General features: G+C 47.1%; 1 protein-coding gene across 3 annotated transcripts in view; it reads right to left on the minus strand.

Annotated features, from left to right (window-relative positions):
• Positions 1-215: 215 nt before the first annotated feature.
• Positions 216-27698, minus strand: part of SPON1 (spondin 1) — a 387007-nt gene continuing 359524 nt past the window's right edge. The window contains exons 9-16 of one of the 3 annotated variants that reach the window (XM_029060288.2): positions 18730-18870; positions 16775-16850; positions 14278-14460; positions 11633-11803; positions 10171-10338; positions 8491-8655; positions 5628-5891; positions 216-2905 (exon numbers count right to left, since the gene is read on the minus strand). In XM_029060288.2, the coding sequence (XP_028916121.1) occupies positions 2742-2905; positions 5628-5891; positions 8491-8655; positions 10171-10338; positions 11633-11803; positions 14278-14460; positions 16775-16850; positions 18730-18870 (1332 nt within the window). In that variant the 3' untranslated portion in view covers positions 216-2741. The remainder of the gene's footprint in view (positions 2906-5627; positions 5892-8490; positions 8656-10170; positions 10339-11632; positions 11804-14277; positions 14461-16774; positions 16851-18729; positions 18871-27698) is intronic. The other 2 variants (XM_039911464.1, XM_039911465.1) reach the window with 2 other exon arrangements.

Below are 27698 nucleotides of genomic sequence, written 5' to 3' on the forward strand. Positions count from 1 at the left end.
GGGTGGCAGTTAGCTCAGCTCTGAGCTCACTGTGGGCAGGGAACGTGTGTACCTGTTACACCGTATTCCCCCTAAACATTTAGTATAATGCTCTGCACACAGTAAGTACTCAGTAAATATGATTGATTAATTGATGGGAATATCTTGCTACCACTTATTCCAGGGGCAGTTCTTAAGAGGAGCAATCAATCCTTTCAGTAAAGCCAGTAGTGTCGTTTTCATAGGAAAGGAGTTTTTATTCCAAAATAACGAAGTGTTAGCCAGACAACTACAGACCACCTTCACGAGACTTTGGTAAAGAAATAGATAGGCGACCATCTTAACATAATTCCTCCGGCCAGACAACAGCACAAAAAAACAAAAACTAAAACATTTCCATGATGCATGTAGTAAATAGATGAGACATTTCTCATTCATTCTTTGTAAATCTTCTCATCTCTTAAGTTAGAATAAAAACGTACACGGCAATAAGCTAAAAAAAAACGGGGCGGTGAGGGGTACAAAACACTGAATAGTAACACTGAAGTGACAGATGTGCTTTCAGTAGGAAAGTAGCGGATATTATTCGCGAGTGACAACAAGAGATAACACCTTTCGTCTTTATTGACCGATATGCAGTGGGTTAGTACGCTACTAGAAAGTTTACAGTAACATTGCAATAGTTTTACATACTAGGTATCAGAGTTTTGATCTTACTAGAAAATCAACCTTTTTCTTTTTTTCTTCAAATTTTATTAAAAAAAGTAACAAGCTTAAATATTTCTTTATTTTTCTCAAGTTAGAAAGATGGTCATCAGTTCAAAGCTCCAGGAAGCCAAATGAACCGAAGGGCCGATCAGCGGACTAAGGGAAGAGGGCATTTGAGAAAATGGGGAAGGACTCCACCGGGGAAGCTGAGGGACTGGGAGTCTGGAATAGGAAACTCAAGCATGCGGGATGTTGACGGGCACGGGAATGATTTCTTCGCGGACTGCCCTTTCCTGTTTCGGAGAGAGACCGCCATCCCTCCATCTGATGGGAATGGGGTGTTGGCGACGGGCCCGGCAGGCTGATCATAAGGAGAGAAAGCCAAACCATTCTAGAGATTCCCACATTCCCACATCCCTTTCGATTCAGCGATGCAATAATCGAGACCCCCACCGGAGTGATTTCTGTAACCTGCCGAATGCACAAGTACATGAGGCAGGATAAGGAGCGGAAGCAGATGGGCCCAACATGGAAGACCCAAAGCTGGGTGGGCCATTCTCTACCTCCATAGCATCGACTGAACTCTGGAAGTCTTGGCAGACAGACCTTTCCCTCAACATCTCTTTCGAGGTTGCTCCAATTGCCCACTGCTTCCCAAGGAGGGGTAATTCCCTAGCTTGGAGATCATTCTCCAATCATTCCGGCTGTTCCTCAGGATAGTTTGGTGGGATCTCAGCTGAGGGGGGTCCCGGTCGGAGAGGGGAGGGAGCCAAGAGCCCCGAATTCCACTACGTCTATGTGGTGGGTTACCTGGTGTTGATCCAACAAAGTGACCGAGAGGAAATCACTTCTTTGGAACCTCTCAGCCTTAATAAGGATGGCCATCCGGCGAATGAGATGCCAGCTGCCAGTTAGCTCTCTTTTCCTCTGCGCATCCGGGACTATCTCCAGCAAAGATGAACGGGTTCATAATTTCTTAATTAGAAAAGAGAATTAATCTAATGGCCATGCTACTATTCCCACTAAAATCCTACAAACTAATATTCCCCTCGAAGAACTGAGATTCTGCCAGGACTTTAAAAATCCTCAGGATGAAAACGAGCAGGAGGCTGAACGTTACTTTGAATCCCGTCAGGTTTGTTCGGACAAGAGAGTAGAGAATTCTGCCCACCACCAATCAATCAGTGGAATGTGTTGAGTGCTTACTGTGAGCAGAACACAACACAAAACACTTAGGTGAAGACACCGCAACAGAGTTGGTAGACCCATTCCCTGCCCAAGAGGAGACGTAATTCCTTACCCTTATCCTTGATCCTATTGGTCGGGAAGGGCTGGACTGTGGATAATCTAAAACCAGAACCCTAGTTACTATGAATAATTATGGTATTTGTTAAGCGCTTACTATATGACTAGCGGTAGGGGAGGCACAAGATAATCAAGATAGTGTCTGTCCTAGTCTAAGTAGGAGGGAGAACAGGTCGCGAATCCCCATTCTGCAGATGAGGCAACTGAGCTACATAGAAAGTAAGTGTCGATACAGACAAGTGGCAGAGCTGGGATTAGATCCCAGGTCCTCTGCACTCCCAGGCCCCTGCTCTGACCACTGGACAACGCGGCTTCATGCTCTGAAACTTGTCCCTTTATCCTAGTTCTTCTGCCCTTTTGGGTTCTTTACTCCCTCTCCCTCCATCCCAGTCCCTCACCCCCATCCCACCTTCTCAGCCCCCTCCCCCGGTCTTCTCTCCGTACTCTCTCCTGGACTCCGCCAAGCGACCACCCGCAGGGTGTCCATCCCAGTTCGAAATGCCTACGGTCGGGTGACTACTAGTTTTTATGCGTTAAGGGCTAGCCAAAGAGTCGCTCTCAGCGAACGTTTGTGAGGAAATATTTATAAAATAGGCTTCTTGCACCTGCAAGACTAATAAGCAAACCACACGGCAAAAATGAAGACTAATATCCACACTTTATAGGCTTTTTTTTTTTAAAAAAAAACACAAATCAAGGTTGACTTTCCATTTTGTGCAGGCGGTGTCCCTCTGAGGCCCCGGGCTTCGCTAACAGGGGTGGACATTGCACGCTCGGATCTCCTTCTTGTCCTTGCAGCTGGTAAACTGGGAGCTCTTGAACCTCTTCTTTACGGTCATGAAGCGGTCCTGAATTCCTCCCCCGCACAGTTTGGTACATTCCGACCAAGCTGTCCACGGCCGCATTCGGCAACCTAGGAGCGGAAACAGATCTTCCGTCGGCCACTCTGGGGGTGTGGAACATGGACAGAAGCTCTTTGGGTGTGCTTGTGGCCTTGGCCCTCGATTGAGCGCTCTATCAATCACTGGTATTTATGAATGCTTAATGTGTGCAAAGCCCTGTACTAAGCACTTGGGAGAGTACAGTAGAATTAGTAGAGACGATCAGATTTCTCAGTGAAAGAGAATCCGAGCGCTTTGGGGGAGAAGCAGTGTGGCTTATTGGATAGATCAAGCGCCTGGGAGTCAGAAGGACCCGGGTTCTAATCCCGGCTCTGCCACCGGTCTGATGGTGACCTTGGGGAAGTTATTTCCCTTCTCTGGGCCTCAGTTTATCTCATCTGTAAAATGGGGATTAAGAGTGTGAGCCCCAAGACGAACAGGGGCTGTGTCCAACCTGATTAACCTGGATCTACTCCAAGACTTAAAACAGTGCTTGGCACATAGTAAGCACTTCACAAGTACCATTATTATTAAATCCGGCATTTATGGGCTGACTTTTCTTCCACGCTCATTGTGGGCAGGGAATGTATTTGTTATACAGATCTATCGTACTCTCCCAAGAACTTAATACAGTGCTCTGCAAGCACTAAGCGCTCAATAATTACAACTGACTGACTCACTGACTCCGATCTTCCACTTAGCCTAATCGCTCATCAGTAGGTTTATGCCAAAGTCTCCCAGTGAAAGTTGTTATTCTCGCTGAAGAGGACATTTGTTCATTGGCTTAAAGTTTCTGTAACCCATCACTTGAAGGGATTTCTTCACTACCTGAGGTTCAACCGGGGGTCCCCTCTCCCCCTCTTGAACGTAAGCTCGTTTTAGGCAGGGAATACCTGCGTATTGTTCTATTGTTCTCTCCCAAGCACTTAATACAGTGCTCTGCACACAGTAAGTGCTCAATAATTACAACTGACCGAGTCCCTGGATGAACAGATGACTGACTACGAGTGGCTTCAGGGAGCCGCTGTCGTGTGTTGGCTATCTTATCCTTTCTGTGCATGGTTCTGCTCCTCTGATACTGTGAACGCAGTCTGCTGAATAAAGACTCTTGCATCCCTAAAGGCCAAGCGCGACTTGTCTGTCCAAGTGCTTAATGCAGTGCTTTGCACACAGCAAGCGCTTAAAACAATCAACCGCAGATTGAATGTTTAACCCTGGCTCATACTGAGGGCGAAAGTTGGCTCCCCAAACCTGGGTCTTAGCGGCAGGTTGAAAGAGTCCTCGCATCCAAACTGAGCCACAGAGACCAGGCACCCCGGGCCCTGGGTACCTAACGGCTGGAGCCAGCGTGAATTATTTCTGGTATTCGATAAGCGCTTACCATGTGTCAAACCACCTGGACCTCACTGTCTGGGGGTGAGGGAGAACAGGTATTGAATCTCCATTCAATACAGATGAGGAAACCAGGGCCCAGAGAAATTAAGTGACTTGCCCAGGGTCACTTGGCAGGCAAGTGCTGGAGTTAGAATTAGAACCCAGGTCTCTTAATGCTCTGTCCTGGGCTCATTCCACCAGGTGGTGCTGACTCCATGGACAGCCAGGAAAACAGAAGCAGCGTGGTTTAGTGGGTAAACTCAGGTCCGGGAGTCAAAAGGACCTGGGTCTTCCACCTGTGTGCTCATAATCATCTGTTCATCCAGGGACTCAGTCAGTTGTAATTATTGAGTACTTACTGTGTGCAGAGCACTGTATTAAGTGCTTGGGAGAGAACAGTATTAACAATAAGCAGATATTCCCTGCCTGAAACGAGCTTACATTCAAGAGGGGGAGAGGGGACCCCCAGTGGCACCTCAGATAGTGAAGAAATTCCTTCGAGTGATGGATTACAGAAACTCTAAGCCAGTGAGCAAATGTCCTCTTCAGCAGAATAACAACTTTCACTGGGAGACTTAGGGAAGTCACTTCAGTTCCCTCATCTATAAAAGGGACATTAAGAGTGTGAGCCACATAGGGACAGGGGCCGTGTCCAACCTGATTAGCTTGCATCTTTTTGGTAGAGTACCTGTCACGTAGTAAGCGCTTAAGGATTCAGTACTTATTCTCCTCCCCACCTAGACTGGGAGCCTTGTGTGGAACAGGGACGGTGTCCAACCTGATTATCCTGCGTCTTCCCCAGTGCTTAGAACAGTGCTTGACACATAGTAAGCACTTAACATACGAGCATTATCATTTTTATTATTATTATTGTTAACAGATACCGTTAAAAAATGACCTTTAAGCTCCTTCAGTCTGCACATCCCCTCATTTCAAGTAGGGCTGGCATAACCCGTTGCATCCCACCTTCCCCAGACCACTCCCCCGCCCTCCCACATGCAGCAGGACTTGATGACTGTTGCCTATGATAATAACGATGATGGCATTTGTTAAGCACTTACTATGTGCCAGACACTGTACTAAGCTCCGGGATGGATACAAGAAAACTGAGTAGGTCACAGTAGGACACAGTCCCTGTCCCATGTCGGGCTGTCTGTCTCAATCCCCATTTTACTGATGAGGTCACTGAGGCCCAGAGAAATGAAGTGACTTGCCCGAGGTCACGCAACAGATGAGGGGAGGAGCTGGGATTAGAACCCATGCCGTTCTGACTCCCAAGCCGGTGCTCTTTCCACTGGGCCGTGCTGCCTCCCTATAATGAGGATAACCAGCCCACGAGTGACCTCCAACCCTGCCGACCCACCGGCCCATGGGGCTCACCTGGGTACTGTTCCCCGTCGCTATCGTCTTTCCCGTGGTTGGCTTTCCGGCTCTCGTGCGCCTCTCGCCAGCGCATTTTCTGGAGGGACGGATTCCGCAGGCATTTCCGGATCCGGCATTTCTTCCGCTGCACGGTCTCGGGGCAGGGAGCCCCCCCGAACTGCGGCTCCATCTTGATCATCCGCGTCCGGATCACGTGGCCTTTCCCACACGACTTGTTGCACTCGGACCACTGGGACCACTCGGTCAGCTCACAGTCGATTGCTAGCGAGAAGTGGAGGAAAGGAGAGAAATCAGGGGGAGCAGGGGAAAAGCGATCCTTTTACTTACTGTGATATCATCATCATCATCACCATCATCATTCTTCCACATGATAATTGCTTACTACGTACCAAGCACTGGGCCAAACATTGGGAAAGATACAACATAGCCTGAACGGAATCTCTGTCCTATGCGGGGGGGGGTTCACAGGCTAAGAGGGAGGAAGAATAGATACTGTTTATCATCTTCAACCATAAGAATATTTATTGAGTGCCCACTCAATACAGAGTACTGTACTGAGATCCTAATGTGTGTTAGCTAAGCTATACTTCACGTGAGTCACGTACAGAGGGCTATACTGGGTACCTCCTAGTGAACACAGTGCTATACTGAATGCCTGTGGCATACAGAACATTGAACTGGGTGTCTGTGGTATGCTACTGGGTGCAGAGCACTCTACTGGGAGCACTGGATGCAGAGCACTTGGGAACCTACAAGAGGAGTAAAAGGCAGGATCTCTACACTTCAAGAGTTTACAAACAGCATAAAGTGTTTAAGCCTTCATTCACGCTCTTTCTTCTTTCACGTTTGAATATTTGCCATTTCATGATGTATGTCTTCTCCATTAAACATCTCAAGGGCGGGAGTTGCGTTTTTGCTTTTCTTTTATGGGACCCCCAAGTGCCCAGAAGAGGACTCTGTAGACAGTAGGTACTCAGAGGCTGTTAGAGGGCGTACAATTTTCAGAAGAGGCAATTATTCGTCTTAAGACTATGTCTGGCCATTCTAACAAATCTAACAATCTGTAGTTGGAGAGTTTGAACTATGACATAACGTGGCTCTGCCTCCCCTGTGATTGACATCTGCCAATCATATGACGCCGGTCTGGGCCCCGCCTACCGTGTGCATCCGGGCAGCTGCGATGGTGGTCCGGGTCAGGGGCCCGGGGTGGGCGTAGGAGTCGGTGCTGCCGCCGCCGGCCCCCGAAGCCCGGGCCAGCCCTTGGCATAATGATGGTATTTGTTAAGTGCTTACTGTGCCAAGCACTGTTCTAAGCTCTGGGGTAGGTACAAGGTTGGACACAGTCCCTGCCCCACATGGGGCTCAAGTCTTAATCCCCATTATACAGATGAGGAAACTGAGGCCCAGAGAAATTAAGCAACTTGTCCAGGTTCACACAGCAGAGACGATGAGGATGATGGAGCTGGCTACGGCTCGCGAGGCTAGGAGTTCCCCCTGCCTTAGTAACGACCAACCACGTCGGTTACCCAGTAGCAGCGGAGCTAGAGCTTAGAACAGTGCTGAGTACTTAGAACAGTGCTTGGCACATAGTAAGTGCTTAACAAATGCCATCATTATTATTATTCCAGGGGAGGAGGGCAGAAGCGTGGAGCCCAAAGATCTCCAGGGCCCAAACCTTTCAGTGACCTTCAAGGCCTAGCCACAGTGTGGGCCACGCACCCAGGGGTGGGTTTCCTCCCGCCATAACATAGTGGACCACAGTGGCGCGTCAGCCTTCCGGGGCCCTGCTCCTCACCCTCCCTCCGTCTAGACAGCTAGGGGAAGGCGTCCTGCCCAAAAAGCCTAGGCTCTTGAGGTAGAAAGGCAGAGCAGCAGACTTTAGTCACATCCCGTGCTAGAACAAATTCCCGATCAGGCCCTAGATAGGTAGCCCAGCTCGCTGTGGGCTGGGAATGTGTCTTGTTATATTGTTGCATTGTATTTGCCCAAGCGCTTAGTTGAGTGCTCTGCACACAGTAAGCGCTGAATAAATCCGACTGACTGATTGACTGATGGCCAAACTGCTGCCAAGCTGCCATCCTGTGAACTATGATCAAGGGGTCACCGGCCTCTGCCCCGCTAGGGTGCTACTGAGATGGAAGGGCTACGGGCAGGTGGTGGAGAAAAAAACAAATAATAATGTTGGTATTTGTTAAGCGCTTACTATGTGCAGAGCACTGGACTAAGCCCTGGGGTAGATACAGGGAAATCAGGTTGTCCCACGTGAGGCTCACAGTTAATCCCCATTTTACAGATGAGGTAACTGAGGCCCAGAGAAGTGAAGTGACTTGCCCACAGTCACACAGCTGACAGGTGGCAGAACCGGGAGTCGAACCCATGACCTCTGACTCCGAAGCCCAGGCTCTTTCCACTGAGCCACGCTGTTTCAAACTAACCGAGAGGTCACAGTTCTCCGTCTCCTGGATAGTAACAATAATAATAATAATTCCGGTATTTGTTAAGCGCTAACTATGTGCCAGGCACTGTACTAAGCACTGGTATGGATACAAGCGAATCAGGTTGGACACAGTCACTGTCCCATGTGGGGCTCCCAGCCCCAATTCCCATTTGACAGTGAGGGAACTGAAGCACAGAACAGTGAAGTGATTTGCCCAAGGTCCCACAACAGACACGTGGCGGAGCCGGGATTAGAACCCATGACCTTCTGACTCCCAGGCCCGGGCTCCGTCCACTGCGCCACGAGAACCGAGCAGTGACTCTCGTATATTACGGCCGAGCCCATGGCGGTCTCTCTCGCCCCTCAGCTCTGGGGACCCCTGGGAGGCAGGGGCGGGGCCGGCGGGGAGGACTGGCGACTTACGGCACTCGGGCAGCATGCACTTCTCCACCTGCTCCAGATCCTCGTTGCAGTCTCCTAGCTCCACCAGCGACTTCAGCATCCTCTGCCGCGTCCGCAGCCCCTTCCCGCAGGTCACGCTGCAGTCGCTCCACTCGGACCAGGGTGACAGCATGCACGGGATGGTGTCTGGGGCAGACGCAGGGGTGGCTGTGAGAACGGGCCGTCTCGTTCCGCCGCCCCTCCCGTTTCTCTCTTCCCTCCTCTGGCCCTCTCTGGCAGGTCAGGCCCCTGCCCAGACCCAGAATCACCCACTTCCTCTGCATCAGAGAAACCTCGCCCGCTCCCACCTCACCTCCCTACTCTCCCACTAGCAGCCGTCCCGCGCACTTAGCTCCTCTAATGCCAACCTTTTCAATGTGCCTGATCTCTTCGCTCTTGCTTATCGACCACTCACCCACGTCCTGCCTCTGGCCTCCTCATATCTGACAGACCTTCAACACCTTCCCTCCTCATATCTGACAGACAATTACTCTCCCCCACCTCAAAGCCTTATGGAAGACACATCTCCTCCAAGAGCTTCCCTGATTAAGCCCTCCTTTCCTCTTCTCCCATTCCCTTCTGTGTCATCCTGACTTGGTCCCTTTATTCATCCCCCCCCCTCAGCTCCTCAGGACTCATATAACATATTTGTAATTGATTTATTCATTCATATCAATGTCTGTCACCCCACTAGATTGTAAGCTCAACGTGGGCAGGGGACGTGTCTGTTTATTGTAATATTGTACTCTCCCAAGCCACTAGTACAATGCTTTGCACACAGTAAGTGCTCAATAAATGTGACTGAATGAATGAATGAACTTTTCATGGTTGAGCTACAGTCAGTCAATCAATGAGTGCTCACTGTGTGCACTAAGCATTTGGGAGAGTCCAATATAACAATATAGCAGAGTTGGTAGACACTCCCCCAGGGATCCTTTCCCTCAGAGACTTGCTCTGTAACTGGGTCAAGAAGCTGTGCGGGGAAGACTCTCCCCGTCCTTCAGAGGTGACCCAAGGCAGGGAGGTGGACATTTTGGAAGCAAGGGGAGGAGATGAGGAAGAGCAAAGAGCAAAGGGAGAGAAGGACTGCCTGCAAAGGGCACTGAGCTCTGGGGAAGGTGCAAGTTAATTAGGGTCAGACACAGTCCCTAACCTGCACGGGGCCTACAGTCTAAGGAGGAGGGAGAACAGATATCCCCATTTTACACTTGAGGAAACTGAGGTCCAGAGAAGTTAAGTGACTTGCCCAAGGTCATACAGCAGACAAGTGGCGGAGTGAGAAGCAGCGTGGTTTAGTGGATAGAGCACGGGCCTGGGAGGCAGAAGGACCTGGCTTCTAATCCTGGCGTTGCCACGTGTCTGCTTTTTGACCTTGGGCAAGTCACAACTTCTCTGGGACTCAGTTACCTCATCTGTGAAATGGGAACTAAGACTGAGGGACAGGGACTGTGTGCAACCTGATTAACTTCTATTTATCCCAGAGCTCAGAACAGAGATCGGCACATAGAAAGTGCTTAGCAAGCAACATAATTATCATTATTAACCCAGTTTTTTCTGCCTCTCAGCCCCGTGCTATCTCCACCAGGCTACGCTGCTTCTTGTCTTTCCCGACACGCTTCTCCACCCTGCAGTGCCAGCTGCTGCCCTAATTCGGAGACATACGGCACTCGGGCATCATGCACTTTTCCGTCTCCATGGTCTCGGCCTTGCACATGGATCCGTCGGCTGGACTCAGCTTGATCATCCGGTGGCGCTTTTTCAGCCCGATTCCACAGGTAGCACTGCATTCGTCCCATTCTCCCCATTCTGTCAGAAGGCAGCTACTGGGAGCTGGGAATGGGAGAGATGGAGAGAGAGGCAGAGTGGTGAGCCAGGAAGGAGGTGGATCAGGGGAGAGAGAGAAAGAGAGAGGGAGAAAGAGGCCATGAGAGATAAAGGGAGAGGGAGAGAGGCCATGAGAGAGAAGCCATCAGAGATAATAGACAGAGAAACCATGAGGGACAGGGAGGGAAGGAGAATCGGAGAAAGAAAAAAACATGAGCGAGAGAGAGACTGTGTGAGAGAGTGTGATTGTGAGAGACTATGTGAGAGAGAGTGAATCCTCTCTGTGTGAGAGAGGATAATCCTGAATCTGAGTGAGAGAAACCGTGAGAGGCAGAGAGAGAAGGAGAATTAGAGAAAGCAAACCATGAGGGATTCTGAGATTGAGAGGGAATCAGAGAGAGACAGAGACACAAAAACCAAGAAGCAGAGAGAGATGGGAAATCAGGGAATGGAAAATCATGAGAGATACTCTGAGAGAGGAAGAATCAGAGAGACATCATGAAAGAGAGCATAAAAGAAAATCCATGAGAGAAAGGGAGCAAGAAATAGAGAGAGAAAGAGAGAAATTGTGAGAGATAACAAAACCATTAGAGGAAAGAGAGACAGAGAGCAACAGAGATAAACTAAGAGACAGACAAAAATGAGAGGGAGAGAGAGAAAGAGGGAAAGAAACCATAAGAGAAACGGAGAAACTATGAAAAAAGTAAGAGGGAAAGAGAAACCATGAAATTTATAGACACTGGGAAAGACAAAGACAGGAAGTGACAGAGACAGAGAAACTATGAGAGACAGAGAAAGAGGAGCAAAAAGAAGAGAGGTAAACCATAGAAACCATAGAAGAGACAGAGAAACCATGAACAAATGAGTGAGGGAATGAGAAATCATGAGAGAAAGACCATGAAAGCCAGAGAAACTATGAGAGAAAGAGAGGGAGAGAACAAGAGAGGAAGAGAGAAACCAAAAGAGATAGAGAAACCAAGAGATAGAGAGTGAAAGAGACAGAGAAACTGTGAGAGAGAGAGAGAGAGAGAGAGAGGAAGGGAGGGAAAGAAACCATTGGAGAGACAGAGAAACCATGAAAAAGAGTGAGGGAAAGAAATCATAAGAGAAAGACTATGAAAAAGAGAGAAATCATGAAAGAAAGAGGAAGAAACAAAGAGAAAAGCCATGAGAGTTGAACCATGAGAGAAGGAAAGAGAGAGACAGAGAGAGAGAGCACGAGAGAGAGTTCATGCAAGTGTCTGGTTTTGTCAAGGCCTCCGATAGGGCTTTTGGGCCCGCCCCGGCCCTGGACACTTACAGCAATCCTCGTTGACCACACATTTCTCCGTCTCTTCTGTTGGCACTTTGCACATGGAGCCATCGTCGGGGAACTGCTTGACATACCTCTCCCGGGACCGCATCCCCATACCGCAGGAGACGCTGCACGGAGACCAGGTGATCCATTCGGACATTGTGCACGTGGAGCCATCTGCAACGCAAAGGGGACGCTGCGGCCTCCGTGCCAGAGACCGAGGGGGGACCCAGGCATGCAGGGAACAGTCTGCCCTCCCGCTTCAGAGAGCAGGGACTGGAAAGAAGGTCAGAGGCATGATGAGACATTCCCATTCGATCAATCAATCAACATTACTGAGGGCCCACTAAGTGCAGAGCTCTGTACTATGCGCTTGGAACAGGACAAAACAATAAAGTTGGTAGATGTGTTCCCTGTCCACAAGAAACTTACAGCAGTCTTCTCGGTGAAGGGCAGACATCAAGCCCTAATTAATTTTTTTATGGTATTTGTTAAGTGCTTGCTATGTACCAGGCACTGTACTGAACACTGAAATAGATACAAGCTAATAATAATAATAATAATGTTGGTACTTGTTAAGCGCTTACTATGTGCAGAGCGCTGTTCTAAGCGCTGGGATATACAGGGTGATCAGGTTGCCCCACTTGAGGCTCACAGTCTTAATCCCCATTTTACAGATGAGGCAACTGAGGCACAGAAAAGTTAAGTGACTTGCCCACAGTCACACAGCTGTCAAGTGGCAGAGCCGGAATTTGAACCCATGACCTCTGACTCCCAAGCCCGTGCTCTTTCCACTGAGCCACGCTACTTCAGGTTGGGCACAGTTCCTATCCCACTCGGGGCTCACAGTTATCCACTTGTATATATTTTTATTACCCTATTTATTTTGTTAATGAGATGTACATCCCCTTGATTCTATTTATTGCTATTGTTGTTGTCTGCAAGCCTGTTGATGGGCAGGGATTGTCTCCACCTGTGGCCGAATTGTACTTTCCAAGCGCTTAGTACAGTGCTCTGCACATAGTAAGAGCTCAATAAATACTATTGAATGAATGAATGAATCCTTATTTTACAGATGAGAGACACCGAGAAGTTAAGTGACTTGCCCAAAGTCACAAAGCAGACATGTGGCGGAGCCAGGATTAAAATCCAGGCCCTTCTGACTCCCTGGCCCATGGTCTATCCACTGAGTGAGACCTAGGTCAGAAATGGGTCAATCACAGATGGAAAACTGCAAGCACTTGCTAAAATCAGAATCATAAAAATCAAAGATTCTCATTTGCTCTTAGTTTTTGATGATTTCTGTGATGGTGCTTATGTTTCTTGAATAAGGAATAGATTAAAGATGTTCAGGGTTGGGCAAACTTTAAAGAAGAAAGATTTTAGGCTTGGAAATGAGACAGAATAGCAAAATATAATTTACCAGAGAGTAGGGTAAGCCACAGAATTCCAACTGTCTTCAGCACTAGGAGTTCTGACTGTGACCAACTGGTGCCAGATCAGATGAAATGAAGATAACCCTCCCCCAAGGAGTACACACAGATAATTGTGATGTTTGTCAAGTACCCTCCCAAGCAATCGGGTACATACAGTAAAATCAAATTGACACGGGGTTCAGAGTCTAAAATAGAGACAGAAGAAGTATTTTATCTCCTTTACACAGATGGGGAAACAGAGACCCGTAGAAGTTAAGTGACTTGTGCAGAGTTACACGGGGCAAGAGGCAGAGTTCGGATTAGAACCCAGGTTCTCCGTCTCCCAGACCCTCTTCCTTCCCACTAAGCTTCAAACTGTCCAAAGCTGAGACTGCTGAGGGTGAAGAAAGTAGATAAGGGTCACACCTCCAGAAAGAATGACACAAATGGGAAATTTGTCACCATAGGAAGAAAATGACTAACCATTGAAGTAGCTCTATAAAAACACAGGACCTTCTAACTCCCAGTCATGAGCCCTTTTCACTAGGCCATGCCGTTCCTAGGCCACTAACCCAGGAAATCTACAGAATTCTGCCCAGTGGCAGCTGGGTGATTTGGGCAAGTCACTCTCCCTCTCTGTGCCTCATTTCCCTCATCTATAAAATGGAGATGAAGACTGTGAGCCCCATATGTCACATGGACTGCGTCCAACCTGATTGGCTTGTACCTATCCCAGTCCTTAGTAAAGTGCCTGGCACATAGTGAGCGCTTAACAAATATCATTTAAAAAAATACCAAAAAACCAACATCAATAAATTCCATTGATTGTTTCACAAATCATCATCATCAATGATATTTTCTGAGCGCTTATTGTGTGCAAAGCACTGTACTAAGCGCTTGGGAGAGTACAATACAGCAGAGTTGGTGATAATAATAATGGCATTTGTTAAGCGCTTACTATATGCCCAACACTGCTCTAAACGCTGGGGGGATACAAGGTAATCAGGTTGTCTCACATGGGGCTCACAGCCTTAATCCCCATTTTCCAGATGAGGTAACTGAGGCACCGAGAAGTGAAGTGACTTGTCCAAAGTCACACAGCTGACAAGTGGTGGAGCCGGAACCAGAACCCACGACCTCTGACGCCCAAGCCCGTGCTCTTTCCACTGAGCCACACTGCCGCACCCCCCGCCCACAGACACCACTATCGTTCCGAGGAGACGCGGCTCCGTTTACCCTCGTCGCTGCAGCCCGGGCCCATGCATGGCTGAAAGTCCTGCGTGTCAGGGCAGGGCACACTGAGATCCAGCTGGGCTTTCAGCATGCGCTGTCGCATCCTTTTGCCCTTCTCGCAGGTGGAGGAGCTGCAGGCCGACCACGGGGACCAGTTGGAATAGATGCAGGTTTCAGGGGTGTCATCTGAGAACAGAGGGAACCAGGAATGGTCAAGACGCTAGGGAAGCACTGCCCACAGTAAGTACTCAATAAATACCATTTTTATGTTATTCCTTAAGCACTCAATAAATACAATTTTTTTAAATGGTATTTGTTCAGCACCTACTTTTATTTATTTCTACTGATGTCTGTCTTCCCCACTCTAGTCTATGAGTTCGCCGTGGACAGGGAATGTCACTGTTTATTGCAGTACTGTACTTTCATTCATTCATTCAATCGTATTTATTGAGCACTTACCTTGTGCAGAGCACTGTACTGAGTTCTTGGAAAGTTGGAAAGTACAATTCAGCAACATATAGGGACAATCCCTGCCCACAACAGGCTCATAGTTTAGACTAGCACTTTCTCAGGCACTGAGTACAGTGCTTTGTACACAGTAAGCGCTCAATAAATACGACTGGATGGATGGATGGATGGATGGATGGATGAATGAATGAATGAAGGTGCCAGGCACTGTACTGGGGACTGGGGTAGAGATGAGCTAATCAGGTTAGACATTGTCTATGTCCCACTTGGGGCTCACAGTCTTAATCCCCATTTTACAGATGAGCTAACTGAGACATGGAGACTTCAGTGACTTGCCCAAGGTCACACAGCATACAAGCGGTGGAGTCAGTATTGGAACCCAAGTCCTTTTAACTCTCAGGTCTGTGCCTTATCCACTAGGCTGAGCTGACTGATAGATGGCGGGAGGCGAGTGATGGGTGCTCTATCGATAAAATATGAGTGCACCAGGAAGCAACAAGACGCCCGTCCTGTGCCTCTCCCCTGTTCCCACTGTAGTGGCCCCTGCCGGTTGGACACCATGGGCATAAAATCTCATTTAGAGGCACTTTCTTCATGGAGAAGTGGCCTTGCAGTGCTTGGTTTTCCTGGATTTCCTGTGATAAGTTGGCAAAACAAAATGGCATGTGCATGACTGTGGAGAACATGATTCAGTGTGAAGATATGGCTTTGGCTCTCCATGGCCATAATTCTGTCCATATTTCCAGGAACTGGTACCCAGATGGCTCATGAGGATGTTGGCAGACCTATAAGGCCCTTAGCCTATTGCTCCACAGGAAGCCAGTCAATCAAGCACACAATCAATGGTATTTATTGAGCCTTTACCGTGCGCAGAGCACCGTATTGAGTTCTCGGGAGAGCACAGTACAACCGAGTTGGCAGACGTGTTCCTTGTCCGCAAAGAGGGAAACAGTGTGGCCTGGTGGAAAGAAGCACAGCCTGGAAACCTGTTTTCTAATCCTGGTTCTATCGCTTGACAGCTGTGTGACCTTGGGCAAGTCACTTCACTAATCCGTGCCTTGGTTTCCTCAACTGTAAAATGGGGATTCAATACCTGTTCTCCCTTCCATTTGACTGTGAGTCACATGTGGGACAGGAACTGTGTCCCCAAGATGCACTTGTATCTACTCCAGCACTTAAAACAGTGCTAGACACATAATAAGCACTTAACAAATACCATTAAACGAGCAAGCGAATAAAAGAAGCAAGCTTACAGTCTAAAGGGGGAGATGGATATTAAAATAAATCTCAGATATGTACATAAATGTTGTCGGGCAGAGGGTGGGGTGAATATCAAGTTTTTAAAGGGTACAGAGCCAAGTGCGTACATGAAACAGAAGGCAGAGAGAGTAGGGGGAATAAAGGCTTAGTTGGAGGAAGCCTCTTGGAGGAGATGCTGTTTCACTAAATTTTTGAAGGCGGGGAGAATTGTAATTTGTCATATATGAAGGAGGATGACGTTCTGATCCAGAGGCAGGACGTGATCAAGGGCGAGATAGATGAAATCGAAGCAAAGTGGCTTTAGAGCAGCAAAGTGTGTGGGCTGGGCTGGAGTAGGAAATCAGCGAGGTAAGGTAGGAGAGGGAGAGCTGACTGAGTGCGAAAGCACCCTCAAGTGCCTGTGTTGAGGATCACAGTGGCTTGATTTGACTCCACTGGAAGCGATTTTCAGCTTGGGTTGAGCTGTCATCCTTCCTCAGTCCTGCCTCTGGGACCACAGTTGGAAGAGTCTCTAATCTAGGTTTGGCCCGGTTCACTGCTGGCTCAGAAACGTGAACATTTTGGAGCAATTGTTGTAAAGCAGGCAGTGTTCATTAGACCCCAGCCTGAAACTGCAGAGCGTGAATGTGTTTTTAATACTAAGCGCTCCACCAAGACACAATATACACAAGAAACGCTGGAGGACGAAATGAACAGAAGGCTCACATAGCAAGGCTTAATTAAACTGCAAAAAAAAAAAAAATAATAAAAACCCCGAGAAATTAATCAGTACCTTCGTCTTTCTCTTCGGGAGCCAAATCTGACACAATGTCATCGACATTATCAGGCACGATATTGCATTGTTCGCCCTGCAAAGGAAATGTTTCTTTTAAAGGTAGAAATTAGACGGACGAATACGTACAGGTTGGAGTGTACAATAATTTGCCAGCAACTAAAACAGCAAATTTTGTGCCTCAGTGCTTATGCCCTTTAGAAAGCGCTGCTTTCCCTTCGAGTGACACAGCCGGAGAATCTGCTGCATACGGCAAAAACCAACTGAGACCTGCCATGGTTCACTGGGAATTCGGGAGAAAGAGCCCATGCTGACACAGGAGAGGCAAAGTGGCCTAGTGGAAAGAGCACGGGCCTGGGAGTCAGAAGGGCCTTTCTGCTGTGTGACCCTGGGCAAGCCACTTGACTTCTCTGTGCCTCAGTTACCTCCTCTGCAAAATGGGGATTAATAATAATTGTATTTGTTAAATGCTTACTATGTGCCAAACACTCTTCGAAGCATTGGGGTAGAGACAGATAATCTTGTTGGACACAGTCCCTGTCCCCCATTGGGGCTCACAGCCTTAATCCCCATTTTACAAGTGAGAGAAATGAGTACCAGAGAAATTAAGTGACTTGCTCAAGGTCACAGAGCAGACGCGTGACAAAGCCAGGATTAGAACCCATGTTCTCTGACTCCCAGGCTTGGGATCTTTCCACTAGGCCACACTGCTTCCGAGAATAGACTGTGAGTCCCAGGTGGGACAGGGACTGTGTCCAAGATGATTTGCTTGTATCTATCTCAGCACTTAGTACACTGCCTAGCAAGTAATAAGCACTTAACAAATACCATTAAAAAAACCCCCCAAAACCAAACAAAAAAACCTAAAATGTGCTGTGGGCTGGGCCTGGGAACGAACTCCAGTCTGATTCAATTTAATTTTGTGTGTGCAAGGAAATACTGTTGACACTGGAGCAGTCAGAAATGGAACTATAAATATTTGTGTTTGTTCCTTCTCCATTTCCACTGTTCTGCCTTGGAAAATGTCTCCCAGCCATAACTTAGTGGCTGGGGGCAGGTGGGCAGGAGGTCTTCAGGAGACAGGATGCAGGCCCACAGATGTGTGGGGAAAGGTGAGCGGAGGAGTAAAAATATGCGGCATCATCTCAAATCTGGAGTCATCATTTTAACAAGTGATATCAAGGAATATGAGGAACAGTAGTGTTGGTAATAGTGATATTAGTATTAGTAATAGCAGCATCAGTAGCAGTAATAATAGTAATGAGAGAAGCAGCATGACTAGTGGAAAGAGCCCAGGCTTGGGAGTCAGAGGTTATGGGTTTTAATCCTGGCTCCGCCACTTATCAGCTGTGTGACTTTGGGCAAGTCACTTAACTTCTCTGTGCCTCAGCTACCTTATCTGTAAAATGAGGATTAACTGTGAGCCTTATGTGGGACAACCTGACGACCCCGTATCTCCCCCAGCACTTAGCACAGTGCTGTGCACATAGTAAGCGCTTAACAAATACCAACGTTATTATTATTATTATTGGTCCTCAGTTACCTCATCTGCAAAATGGGGAATAAGACTGTAAGCCCCACGTGGGACAACATGATTAACTTACATCTAGCCCACTGCTTAGAACAGTGCTTGGCTCATAGTAAGCACTTTACTAACAACTATTGTTATTATTATTATTATTATTAATAGTAGCAATGTAGTAGGAATAGTAGAGTTAGTAATAGTAACCAGTAGTAATAAGCAGAAGTAATAGTAACAGTAGAAATAATAGAAGTAGATATAGTAGAAGCAGGACTAGTAATATTAATGGTATTTACAAAATCATGAGTGTACCTAGAGTCCCCATTCATTGCACGGTTGTTAACATGGCCAGATTTAGGCTTTTTCCAAGAGGTAAAAGGGACAAAGTTTTCTTTGCCAAGCCCGCCGGCCCAGGGAAATGTGGTAACGTTACCTTACGAGCAATTCGCTCGATGACAACTCTTGCTACAAGCGTGATGGACCCTCCTTCTGGATCGTAGAAAGGACTCTGGGGATGGTCCAGGCTGGTCAGTGGTCTGATTTTCTCTTGAGGAACGGTAGGCTTGTTGGGTGACTGCAGTCAGAAAGATACACACACGCACACATGCATCAGAAATGTGAGAAGTGAGCTTTTTTCAAAGATCAAGTACCACCAGAGAGTCAGATATCAGTTATTCAAAATAAATTTTGTTTCCTTTTCTGGTAGCGATAGGACCTAATTTTACAGTACTGAACTCATTCGGTGAAAAAATGATAAGAGGAAGCAACAGGGCCTAGTGGAAAGGCCACAGGCCTGGAAGTCAGAGAACCTGGGTTCTAATTCCAGCTCTTGTCTGCTGTGTGACCTTGGGCAAGTCACTTCACTCCTCTTAGAACAGTGCTTGGTACATAGTATGCAGTTGGAGAAGCAGCGTGGCTCAGTGGAAAGAGCATGGGCTTTGGAGTCAGGGCTCATGAGTTCGAATCCCAGCTCTGCCACTTGTCGGCTGTGTGACTGTGGGCAAGTCACTTAACTTCTCTGTGCCTCAGTTCCCTCATCTGTAAAATGGGGATTAAGACTGTGAGCCCCACGTGGGACAACCTGATTCCCCTTTGTCTACCCCAGCGCTTAGAACAGTGCTCGGCACATAGTAAGCGCTTAACAAATACCAACATTATTATTATTATTAACAAATATTATTATTATTTTAGAGAAGCAGCATAGCCTAGTGGCAAGAGTACGGGCTTGGGAGTCAGAGGTCATGGGTTCTAATCTCGGCTCCACCACGTGTCTGCTGTGTGACCTTGGGCAAGCCAGTTAACTTCTCTGGGCCTCAGTTACCCCATCTGTAAAAACGGGGATTAAGACTGTGAGCCCCACGTGAAACAACCTGATTACCTTGTATCTAACCCAGCGCTTAGTACAGTGCTTGGCACATAGTAAGCACTTAAACACCATAATTATTATTCTCTGTTCCTCAGTTACCTCATCTGAAAATGGAGATTAAAGCTGTGAGCCCCTTGTGAGATATGGACCGTGTCCAACCTGATTACTGTGTGCCTGGCCCATACTAAATGCTTAACAAATGCCATAGAAAAAAGAAAACAGACACATTTTAGAATTTGGGCTCCCAACTCAGGTATTTGAGAGGTCCCCCTGGAACCAGCACAAAATTCAAACCTCATACCCTCTTGGGGAATGAGTTGAAAAATATTTTCTGTGGAAAGGTATGGGCATGGAGCCTCTCAAAATGGGAGGCAGTTAAGACTGGCAGGTACAGAAAGATGTCCACAGCAACAGTTCTGAGAATAGTAGCTTTGGATGAATTTGAAAGTACCTTTTCGACTTCTTCTCATTTGAGAGAAGCACACAGCAAGTTTAGGGTTGACATCCTAGAACCAAGATCGAGTCACCGATGAAATAGTGATGCTTTCATTCTGTGACCAAACAGTAATGGCATTTGTTAAGCGCCTACTATTTGCCAAGCACTGTAATAAGTGCCGAGGTTGATACAAGCTAATCCGATTGTTTATATGATCCTGAGTGAAACCATCGACCCAGTTGCGGGACCCATGTGTGTTGGAGAGTAATCTGAGGAAGGGACAATTCTGCTTTCTAATAATGCCAATATTTGTTAAGCACTTATTATGTGACAAGCACTTGGCTAAACGCTTAGATAGAAGTAGATTGGACAAAGTCCCTGTCCCACAGGGCATACGGCGTGGGGAGGAGGGAGAGCAGGTATTGAATCCCCATTTTACAGATGAGGAAATCAAATCCTACAGAAGTCAAGTCGAGAAAAGTCAAATCCTAGAGAAGTCAAATGATAGCAGCCAAATGATGGCATCGGGCTTTGAACCCGTCTCCCGAGTCCCAGTTCTATTCTCCCTCCACTAGGCCCCGCGGCCGCTCACTCTCCCCCAATTTCCTCTACCTCTGATGGAATACAGAGTAGGTTTCCAATAAAAAAAAAATAGAAGCCCTTACTTTCTAAATAGCCTCATAGCTTTCAGTAATGTAGCTGTATCTCTATAGTGCACAATTCGATTAGCTTCACTGCAGGGACAAGAGATTTATTCAGGTTCCCAAATTGCAATTGGTAACAAACCTAAAGTATTTTCTGTGGGTAAATAATGAAGAAATAGCAGATATAACTATGACCTCCCCCAGTACTTCAGAAACCCGGGCTAAGGAGATACACAGATCGATGGAGAACTTAGAATGGGAGATGCCGGAGAACCAGTCGTGGACACGGACTGTGTGCAATATGATTAGCTTGTACTAACCCCGGTTCTTAATACAATGTCTGGAACACAGTAAGTGCTTAACAGATAACATTGCTAAAAAAAAAAAAAAGACAAAACGGAGGAAATGGAATTGAATGTTTTACAAATGTTCAGGCCGCATTTCCACACTTCACAAGACCCCCCCCCCCCACCAGTGGTTGCCTATCTGCCTCTGCCTCAGACAGAAACTCCTCACCATTGGCTTTATAGCATTCAATCACCTTGCCCCCTCCTACCTCACTCGCTACTCTCCTACTCCAACCCAGGCCGCACGCTTCGCTCCTCCAATGCCAACCTACTCACTGTACCTCGATCTCATCTATCTCACCACCGACCTCTCGCCCACATGTTGTCTCTGTCCTGGAATGCCCCCTGTCCTCATATCCAATGAACTATTCTTCAAAGTCTTATTGAAGGCATGTCTCTTCCAGGACGCCTTCCCTAAGCCCTTCCTTCCTCTTCTCCCACTCCCATCTGTCTTACTCTGATTTGCTCCCTTGATTCGTCCCCCCCTCCAAAGCCCCATATATCTGTAATTGTATTTGTTTATCTGTCTCCCCCTCTCATCTGTAAGATCACTGTGGGAAGTGAATGTGTCTGTGATATATATATATATATATATAAAATAATAATGTTGGTATTTGTTAAGGGCTTACTATGTGCAGAGCACTCTTCTAAGCGCTGGGGTAGATACTGGGTAATCGGGTTGTCCCACTTGAGGCTCACAGTTAATCTCCATTTTACAGATGAGGTAACTGAGGCCCAGAGAAGTGAAGTGACTTGCCCACAGTCACACAGCTGCCAAGTGGCAGAGCTGGGATTCACTTCTCTCTCCCAAGTGCTTAATGCAGTGCTCTGCACACAGTAAGCCCTCAACATACAGTTGACTGACTGACTCTCATGGAGTAAAAGTGGGATGGAAGTTTTCTCCTGAATAAGGCAGCCCACAGAATAAGGAAGCGGCAACATCTGGTAGCTCAGAGCTCTAAAGTATCGGGTTTTCCATGAACTCGAATAAACCCAGTAATCCTAAATTTGTGGATTAATGCCGGTAGCTGGAGTACCATGTGGCAAGAGGAAAAACGCAAAGCTTCTTAGAAGAGACCCTTGATCTCCCGTGTGGTACTGACAGCATCACGGTTTGGCTCACCAAAATCCAGAGAGTGGTTTCCTCTCAGGGAGTGGATCAGGGCACTGGGCTCTTTGTTGAAGAGGCTGGAAGCGGGCCTGGGTGGGCCCTGAATACTTGCTCTACAGAGAGCTTCTGAGGCCACCCTCCTCCTCGGGAATCGAGAACGAAAATGCTCTCTTTGTTGCAGTGCTTTGTTCTCTTCCATGTGGTGGATTTTACATCTGCTACTAATCAAGAGATCAGCCAAAAAAAAAGCCTGATGGAACTGAAGGGAAAAATGGAAAACCACCGTGATTCTGAGTGTGATGTGTGTGTGTGAGCTGGTGAGAGTGTGTGTGAATGGGGAGGTGGGAGGAGGCTGTGTTGGGTGGGCTACCTCCTGGGGGGAACTGACAATGAAGGGAAGTTCTAATGTGGATTTAGCAGAGACGTGACTTCAATTAATCCATCGACTGATGGTCTTTATTGCACTTTTTCTGTGGGCAGAACGCTGTACTGAACACTTGGGAGAGTGTGAAACCATAGAATCTATAGATCTATAGAATCGATAGATTCTATTCCCTGCCCACACTGAGTTTACAGTCTGGTGGGAGAGACAGACATTAATGTAAATAGCTAAATGACAGCTCTGTACATAAGTGCTGAGGGTGGGGTGAATAATAATGTTGGTATTTGTTAAGCGCTTACTATGTGCAGAGCACTGTTCTAAGCCCTGGGGGAGATACAGGGTAATCAGGTTGTCCCACGTGGGGCTCACAGTTAATCCCCATTTGACAGATGAAGTCACTGAGGCACAGAGAAGTGAAGTGTCTTGCCCAGAGTCACACAGCTGACAAGTGGCGGAGCCGGGATTCTAACCCATGACCTCGGACTCCCAAGCCTGGGCTCTTTCCACTGAGCCACGCTGCTACCAGCTTGGCCTAGTGGAAAGAGCAAGGGCTTTGGAGTCAGAGGTCCTGGGTTCTAATCCCTCATCTGCCACATGCCTGCTGTGTGACTCCAGGCAAGTTACTTAACTTCTCAGTGTCTCAGTTGCCTCACATGTAAAATGAGGATTAAGACTGTGAGCCACCTGTGGGACAAGGATTGTGTCCAACCCGATTTGCTTGTGTCTACCCCAGCACTTAGTACAGTGCCTGGCATGTAGTAAGAGTTTAAGAAATACTATAATTATTATCACCAAGTGCCCAGAGATTCAAGGTACAGATTCAAGTGCATAGATGACACAGAATGGAGTGGGAGTCTGGGAAATGAGGCCTTATTTGGAGGGCCTCCTGTAAGAGATAATAATAATAATATTAACAATGGTATTTGTTACGTGCTTACTATGTGCCGAGTACTATTCTTAGTGCTGGAGTAGACACAAGCTAATCAGATTGTCCCACGTGGGGCTCACAGCCTTAATCCTCATTTTACAGATGAGGCAACTGAGGTATAGAAAACTGAAGAGGCCTGCCCAAGGTCACACAGCAGAGGGGAAAGCAGTGCAGCTCAGTGGAAAGAGCCCGGGCTTGGGAGTCAGAGGTCATGGGTTTTAATCTCAGCTTCTCCACTTGTCAGCGAAGCTGACCTTGGGCAAGTCACTTAACTTCTCTGTGCCTCAGTTCCCTCATCTGTAAAATGGGGATGTTGACTGTGAACCCTACGTGGGACAACCTGATTATTTTGTATCTAACCCAGCGCTTAGCACAGTCTTGGCACATAGTAAGCGCTTAACAAATGCCAACATCTTTATTATTATTATGAGTGGTGGTGCTGGGATTAGAACTCACATCCTCTGACTCCCAAGACCATGCTCCTGCCACTAAGCCACGTTGCTCATCCAATACTCTAACCAAAGTCTGACTCAGGTTAAATGCAGTAGAATGTACTATGCTCCAATCCCTCAAAAATTTTGCATGTTAGTATCAAGCTTCGTTTCAGCAAAAACATGTGACCTTAATAAGGCTTTGAGGTGGGGAGAGGAGTGGTCTGGTTTATGGGCAGGAAGGGAGTTCTAGGCTAGAGGGAGGATGTGGGAAAGAGTTTGTCAGTGATGGAAAAGATTAGATGGGGGCACAGTGTGAGCAAACTGTTACTAGAGGAACTCTACTCTCCCTAATCTCAGTGTGTTAATCTCCCTTAAAATGACTTCATTACAGATCGGGTCATCATGAAGTGTAACTGGGCCATCTTTCTCTCCCTCTTCATAGTCATAGAATTGAATGTTTTAAAAACGTTCAGGCCATGTTTCCCCACTCCTCAAGAACTCCAGTGGTTGCCCATCTGCTTCTGGATTGAACAGGGCACTCCTTACCGTCGGCTTTAAAGCACTCAATCACCTTAACTCCTCCTACCACTCCTTGCTACTTTCCTACTACAGCACAGCCTTGGTATAGGAAGAGGACACCGCTGTAGTGAAATCCACCTACGAGTGTGGTGTGGCTAAAGGTAAGGGTGTCTCTTTTGTTGCCATGCTTGATGTTTTCTGCAACTGGTCCTGTCTTGTGCATCCTGATCTCTCGGTCCTCACGAAGCAGTTGCGGGAGGAAAAAGCTGTCTTTACATAGCTTAAACTAGCACTTGAGCTAATTGTACCTGAAGGCTGTTCTTCTGGGAATATTCTGAAAATGGGAGAGATGCAGCACCTCAACCCTGTGAAGAAATCCCTCCCCTGGCTCAGGAAGACTGATCAATCAATGAATCGATTGTATTTATTGAACCCTTACTGGGGCAGAGCACTGTACTAAGAGCTTGGAAGAATACAGAGTAGTAAGTGAATTTAGGTGAGTTTGGTGCCCCACCTCTTCCTAAGTGCAGATCATTGTACTAAGCACTTGGGACAGTACAAATGCAACAGAAATTAGTGGACTATCAATCGTATTTGTCGAGCACTTACTATGGATAGAGCACTGTACTAAGCACTTGCGAGAGTATAGAATCAGCAGAAAAGTTTCCTGCCTTAATGAGCTTTCAATACAGAGGGGGAGACAGACATTAAATATGAAGAATGCGGACAGATTCCCAGCAGCGTGACTTAGTGGAAAGAGCATGGGTTTGGGAGACAGGGAACGTGGGTTCTAATCCCAACTCCACCATTTGTCGGCTTTATGACCTTGAGCAGCCACTTAATTTCTCCTTGCCTTAGTTACCTCAACTGTAAAATGGGGATTAAGACTATGAGCCCCGGGTGGGATAACCTGATTACCTTATATCTACCCCACGCTTAGAACAGTGTTCGCACAAGGTAAGCACTTTTACGAATAGCCATAATTATTATTATTATTATTGTTGGCCAGATGTTAAACTCAAGGGGTTAGGGGGATTGTAACTGTGTGGGGCATTCTTGGGCAACCCTGGGGCCAGAGCCCCGGAACTGAACTGCGGAGCATGTTCAAACCAACACACCCTGGTGTCTATGCTATTTGGCAACCACGGCCAGTGGCAGGACCAGGAGGCTTAGTGCGATGGTGTAAAAATTGGGGACGAGGGACGGTGGTGTGGAGCTTCACTACCCTGCCTGGGTCAGGGGCTCAGTTTTGGCGAGGCCAGGCCTTGAGAATCTGCTTCAGCTACAGAAGCCCCTGAGGAAAACTGGAAAAGACATGAACTCAAGTCAGTGGAACTTGAATGCCCTAAAATATTTAATCTCTCTCTGCAAGTAATATCTGGAAAATACACCCTAATCAATAAACAACATTCTGGCTGTGGGGCCTTGGACCCTGAATTTAAAATATTTTTAACAAGCAGTGTCAAAGGATAAATACCGTGCAGGTGGAATTTCGCAGTAGAGGAAAAGGGAAAAGGAAATGCTTTATTCCTTCTTTTCAAGGATGATTATTCATTTATGTTGCAAAAAGTGCTTCACTTCACTTTTAATTATTGATGACTCTTGTCCCATTTCAGATGATTTACAAGAAAATCTGCACCCTTCCAGCTCATTTTGACACTTCAGCAGGGCTACAATTGCTTAGAACATCTGAAGCTGTAATTGACAACATTTTTATTAGATTTTCCTTCGAATATTAATAAAGGTTTAGAATCATCTGACAGGCTTTAAAACTCACACTCCTTGGGAATCACTACAGGTTCTGATGCCAAAGTAATTAGAGCTAGTTTCAGGGTACCGTTGGATAGAGCATAGGTTTGGGAGTCACAAGGTCCTGGGTTCTACTCTGGGCTCCACCACGTGTCGGCTGTGTGATCTTGGACAAGTCACTTTACTTCTATGTGCCTCAGTTACCTCATCTGTAAAATGAACAATGATAATAATAATAATGTTGGTATTTGTTAAGCGCTACTATGTGCAAGCACTGTTCTAAGTGCTGGGGTAGATACAGGGTAATCAGCTTGTCCCATATGAGGCTTACAGTTAATCCTCATTTTACAGATGAGGTAACTGAGGCACAGAGAAGTTAAGTGACTTGCCCACAGTCACACAGCTGACAAGTGGCAGAGCTGGGATTCGAACCCATGTCCTCTGACCCCCCAAGCCCGGGCTCTTTCCACTGAGCCACGCTGCTTCTGGCTAGCACTCATTCCTCACAACGAGCCAGGACAAAACTTCCCTCCTACTCACAGTCTCAAAATTCTAACTAACAAAGTGATTCTTAGGAACTTCTGTTGGAGTGGCTTTAGGGCATGAAGAAACCCAAAACCTTAACCAAGTAAGCCTGATCTAGAGACCAGAAATCGGGTGGAAAAGACTAATTTCTCAGTCCATTCATTTTTTTTTTTTCACTGGGAGAGAATGTGGCATGAAGATTTACATCAATGTCTGAAATCCCCCCTACTTTAAGCACTGGAGGATATTTTTGGCATGGAATCTGAGAGTAGCTAATGGAGAGGAGACTATACAAACAGAAGCTGAAGCTCTTCAAACAAGGGCCATTTCCCCACTCTCTCCCAGACGATTTGCTTTGAAGACTGATTTAAGTAGAAATGACTTAACATCTAATTACGATAACTTGGAATTTTTAGGGCAGGACATGCCCAAGGGAAATCTCTGGAGTGTGAGGTGAGCCCGTAAAACCACCAGAGGTCAGGAGCTACTCAGCTAAAAAAGGCCCGACTCCATCCCTACCGCACGGACAGAAACGGCTTTCTTGGATGTGTTTTTCTCCAGCGTGCTAGATGTGGATCGTCCCTGTGACGTATAAATGATCTTGTTGTGGTTCTTGTTGTCAAGACAGCTGATTCACTGTAGAGCAAACACGGTAATTTTAGCAAACGGTTTCAGAATATATGGTCTCCCCTGCTTCGCATTTGAATTGGATGAAGAATGCTCCGTGAGAGCGGAATAATGCTGGAGCAAGCCACCGTGCCGCCTGACTGAATGTCATAGTGGGGAACTCTAATTAAGGTGCAGGGAGACTGAGGGGAAGCGAGCAGCAATCATTAGTGAGGCTCTTGCCTGCTGTCAGTGGTGGATTGAGGACTTTGGTCTAGAATTTCTGCCAGTTTTTGCCTTGCCACATCCTGTGGCCTACCGGATAGAACTCGAGCCTGGGACTCGGAAGGACCCG

The sequence above is a fragment of the Ornithorhynchus anatinus genome, chromosome 3 (assembly GCF_004115215.2).
Source record: "Ornithorhynchus anatinus isolate Pmale09 chromosome 3, mOrnAna1.pri.v4, whole genome shotgun sequence".
Taxonomy (NCBI): Eukaryota; Metazoa; Chordata; class Mammalia; order Monotremata; family Ornithorhynchidae; genus Ornithorhynchus; species Ornithorhynchus anatinus.